The 4,988-nt window shown below is 38.3% G+C and overlaps 1 protein-coding gene across 1 annotated transcript; it reads left to right on the top strand.

Moving 5' to 3' along the window:
- Positions 1 to 237: 237 nt before the first annotated feature.
- LOC121856600 lies at positions 238 to 2,949 on the top strand. Its single transcript, XM_042352231.1, has 3 exons — positions 238 to 346; positions 486 to 722; positions 2,175 to 2,949. The coding sequence occupies exons 2-3, from the start codon at positions 523 to 525 to the stop codon at positions 2,458 to 2,460; spliced, it is 486 nt and encodes a 161-aa protein (XP_042208165.1). The 5' UTR covers positions 238 to 346; positions 486 to 522; the 3' UTR covers positions 2,461 to 2,949.
- The last annotated feature ends 2,039 nt before the right edge of the window (positions 2,950 to 4,988 follow it).

The raw sequence follows: 4,988 nt of genomic DNA, 5'->3' as shown, positions 1-4,988 counted from the left end.
AAAGAGGTAACAAAATGATAAGAAACAAATTATTTTACTGATGAAACAACTGTTCTCAAACTGTATACGTATATCTAGTCATAGAAAATATAAAAACGTTTCCAGGAAGGTTTCCCTCAACCTTCACGAAGGTGGTAGAGTGACCGTGTGGCAGGTCCACTACAGCGCGATACAATAGGAGCAATATATAAACTAAATTAGCCCTTCACCACAGCCAGTTTTGCACCAGCATCGACCGAGCGTTCACGGCCCAGTGGTCTGCCTCCTCACTCTACTGGAAGGCACTCTGTCTCCACCGCCGTCAACTGCCGGATTGCCGCGGTGTGTTCAGGAGCATCACTGTTAGGTAAAATCACTTTTTAATGTGACAGTACAAAATTCTTTTACTAAACGCATGAATTACTTTATGACTCATACACACATAAGGCTTTTATAAATGCACATATTTAGACGTTTGTACAAATTTGTTGTTCCTCTTACAACAGATAGTGTTATAGAGGAAGGCAGAAACAGTCACCCCTTATGTGGCGGAAGATGAAGCCCTCGTGTACTATGATGGTGCTACTCCAGGTGTGGATGTCGGTCTGCCTGTGTAAGCACACGGAAGATCAAACTCCCGTGTACCAAAGTCACACAACCTTGTATTACCGGATTCTTCTGGGCCAACACTTCACTGTGTCCGGCGACCCCAGCGCCACCTACTACAACATCAAGTGGTTCAGGTGAGATAACCTAAACCTCCCCTACTACCCTAATGCCAGCCAGTTCAGACCTGGAGCTGGCGGATGCCCGCCCACTAGAGGTCTCAGCTTAAGACTGAAGAAGCCACAAGCTCAGAAAACTTTTAAGGGCAAACTTTTTTGGATAGAGGGTTGTGAACTCTGCCGGACAGTGTCGTGACGGCACCGAGTGTGAGTTTATTCCAGACCAGATTTGACCAACAATGGCGCAGGTGCAGATACAGTCTGGAACCAGTTCATGTCCAGTACTTGCCAACAGTGTGTAACAGAGACGTGACTGACTGCCCAAGCGGCCAAGGAGCCGATGAGTGGCGAAGAAAATAAAGTAAAAGCTCACTTTTATGAACTGATTTTGCAAGATTTACAGAACTGAAAGTGTCCATCTGACTTCAATGGCCACCTTGCTGCGTTGGTAACCTTAATCTAATTATGAAAATAAAGATTTCGTAAAGTATCTTTTTTGTAAGCCAAGTTTCATAATAATTATCTTCTGTGCCAACATGAGATATTCATATAGTAAATAACCGAGCAGTTTGGGATTGTGCCTCCCTCACCCCCTTGTGTGTCAGTAGTGTTTAACCTCCCAGTGAAGGAAGCAAACAACTGAGGCGTAACATAACTAAAGACTTAGAACACTGCCGAGCGAACTTTCTTAACACAATACCTAAGTGTTTAAACTGTTTTGCATTCACTGCTGGCCACTTAAATGCGACAGTGATCACTGCCATAGGTGTTGTGTTGAGGATGGCTGTGAAAATTACCAAAGACAAATATAAATGGAGAATTTGACTGACACGTATCTGTCCAGAATATAAACTATTTCACAGATAGCTGAATAACATTTGTAGAGTGACTGATCATAATACAAAATATATATGAATACCACCAGAAAGCTACAAATGACCCAACCTAACCTAACCTAACCTAATCCAACCTAATCTAACCTAACCTAATCTAAGTTAACCCGATCTAAACTAACCTTACCTAATTAAGACATAATTTCGTTATGGAATATAAACAATATATTTATTAAAGTGAAAAACAGTCGACCACGTATGAGTTAGTTTCAAGTGAATCTTAACTCAATGTAAGTTGTCTCTGTTTACCCAAACCACTATTAAGGTTTTAAGACTTAACTGAACGATCTATTTAGCGTAATGTCTTTTTCGAGAGAATATGAGTTGGAGAGTAAGAAGTCAGCCTAGAGGTTACGACATAAGTATTATGTTTGCAACGCCAAGATAAACGCCAGTTAGTGTAGTTAGTGTGAGATTAGTGGGAGTTGTTCAGCTTGGGTGATAGTGAGAGTGTGGGGGTTGGTGACTGGGTGATAGTGAGTGTGGGTGACACTGAGTGTGTGGGTGATGGTGACATTACGTGATAATGACTTGGAGGTTCAATATACATAGTAACTGTAATTTTTTTCATCTACAGGTGTGCCGTGATCTGTAACTTCAACCAGTGTCACGCGTGGGCATTGGACACCGCTCAAGACATCTGTCACGTCTACCAAAACATTGACCCTCAGGACACTCTTTCACCCGCTCCGGCCTCAGTACAAACTTTCTGCTCCCTGCCCGAGCATGAATGTTTCCCTCTTGGTAATTCTTCGAGTTCAGTTGGTAATTCTTCGAGTTCATCCGGGAGTTCTTCTAGTTCATCCGGGAGTTCTTCGAGTTTAATCAGAGAACACGACGAGCCTATCCCGCTTATCGAATAAAAACATGAGACCAATGGCTAAATAAAAACATAAAATATATAGCCATGGCATAACCAGTCCTGAAATGCTGGCTGGTTTTTCTTGCTCTATAACTGTTAACCAGACATAAATGGTAAGGTAATAGCTCACATTTACTTCATTACATTTTCTTTATTATATTCACACATATTTAAAGACTATCAATACGTAAAGCAGAAGCTTCAGTAAAAACAAAACAAACCGAGCTCTTAGTTTACAGGCGTTTATTGTAAGGCGATTTAGATGCACGGAATAGTTAACGAGGTAGCTAGTAACTACTCAAGAGAGTGATCCACTCCCAATAGACTTAGTTATGTCACGTTCCGCCAGTCTAATTTTATTTTTCCTTTTATTGAGTAGAAATTCATAAAGTACAGTTTATGCATAAATACATAAACACTTATGGAGGATAATACAAGGAATATTAGTAATACTTATTTCTATATATGGCTCTTGTGACTAAATTCAAAATGACTGTAGATGTGTGTAAAATTAGTAGTTACAAATAAGTTAAAATTTTACCTCCATTTAGTACTGTTATTTTACAAATATAAATAAGACATATACATAAATTATGTATGTTGTCTAGCTAATAAAATGTGCATGTGCATGATAACAGTATTTTCTTTGCCTAGAAATGGATATAATGGAATAGAAACACATCCTAATCTAACCGCACCAAACTAATATACTAAGGTTTCTAGTAATTCTAATATCAATTAATTATAAAGTTTTAGTTAATAATCTGCAACGCAGAATTAATTTAGCAAAAATTTACTAAAGTTCCATTATGTAAACTTTGTTATTAAAATTTCTATTACTAAGGTTAATTTCTTTAATATACTCTCTCCTGAATTAACTACATTATTATTATTATTATTATTATTATTATTATTATTATTATTGCTACCAACCGAATCTTGTGATTTTTCTCTTTTCAATCAATAATTCAGACAATTCTAAGTCACTTTCCTTCTATAACGTTTCCCTCGCAAATGCCTTATATTATTATTATTGTTATTGTTATTATTGGCTATTTAATTAAAGTGACAACCGGTTGGTCTCTTTAACACGACGGCAACTCCTTTAAATTCATTCAAAATCATTTAATCTCATTCATGAAACTGTTTATTTACGTCCGTTTTCTTTGTTGCCATAAAGGAAAATGGAATTTGTTTATGGGATGACTTCTTTAATATTTTATTCTGCTTGCAGGCTTTAGTATTTATTTATTTATTCTTTTAAGTTAGTGTACATTATTTATTTTATCATCTTCGCCACTGATCGGCCTATTAGCTGTTTGGGATGTCGGTCATGTCTCGATTAGGCGCTGTTGGCACTATGGGCTTGAACTGGCTCTCTGTTACGCACTGTTGGTAAGCATGGGGGAGGGGTCTGCAAGATTTTTTCCAGAGAGGGAAGTGCAAGAAAGCAAGACAAGACCTGACATATCCGTTTATGATCAAGTATAATTAAGTTACTTTCGAGTACTGTATGATCAGCAATATAACTTATCAGTATTATCGCTAAAATTGTCATAACGTTGACCTTTAGCATTAAAACTAACGGAAATAATTAATTTAATATCGTTAATCCTGATAATCTAGGGATGACCAATGTTAGCTGTCTGTCACGCTGGTGAGTTGCTCATAACATTAGCAGCGTACTTTCAATGGTTAAATATATATACTATATGCCACGTTTATCAGCTCCAAAACGACTAACCACGTCTTCAATAAAGGCTTTCTTCATATCTAACACCTTCTGGCGATGCACGCTGATCATGCACAATACAGACAAGCATTCAGTTGACATTGTTGATTGAAGCCACTTCTTGACACGTCTCAGCGTGCTAAATGACCGCTCTACTTTACAGGTGGAGGCTTCTCGAATAGCAGGAAACAAATCACACTGCTTCAGAAGATCCATCAAGGGCAAGGTTGCACCGGAATTAGATCCGGTTTTCTTCTGGGAATATTGACGCTGTGTCCACATTTCAAACCAGGACTGCGACTCCTCGGCAAAATTATCGATGTTGTTGATATCACTTAACTGTGCCATTTTTCGTATATTCAGCAACCACTGGATCTGTTCTGACAGTTCCACCACAGCTTGGTTTTGTAAGTGGCACGCTCAGGATACATGAACTCATTGTGGCAGATTTGTGAAGCACGTTTATAACTCAATAACGTCCATGACAGTAGACGTAAATAAAAAAAAAAGTTATCCTCAACGGTACCGAGGTCTGAACTTTTCACTATATTTGTTTTGCTTTTATATTCACTTATGGATAATAGTATTAACTATCGCTGACAACACTGTTTTACGATTACCAATGTTTCCATTTTCCCGAAGATCAGTGACCACCACCAGCTGTTGAAGGCTAATAATTAACATCTCTCGGATCATCAACACGGGACAATAAAGGCTTTCGTATCTGAGTCACACGTTTACAAAACTTGTTGGAACATGTCAACTTTAAGAGTGATGTCTACAGTTTGAGACTCACG

The sequence above is a fragment of the Homarus americanus genome, unplaced genomic scaffold, assembly GCF_018991925.1.
Source record: "Homarus americanus isolate GMGI-L3 unplaced genomic scaffold, GMGI_Hamer_2.0 scaffold26591, whole genome shotgun sequence".
Taxonomy (NCBI): Eukaryota; Metazoa; Arthropoda; class Malacostraca; order Decapoda; family Nephropidae; genus Homarus; species Homarus americanus.
The sequence above is the reverse complement of the archived record's forward strand: the minus strand, read 5'-3'. Positions and strand labels throughout refer to the sequence as shown.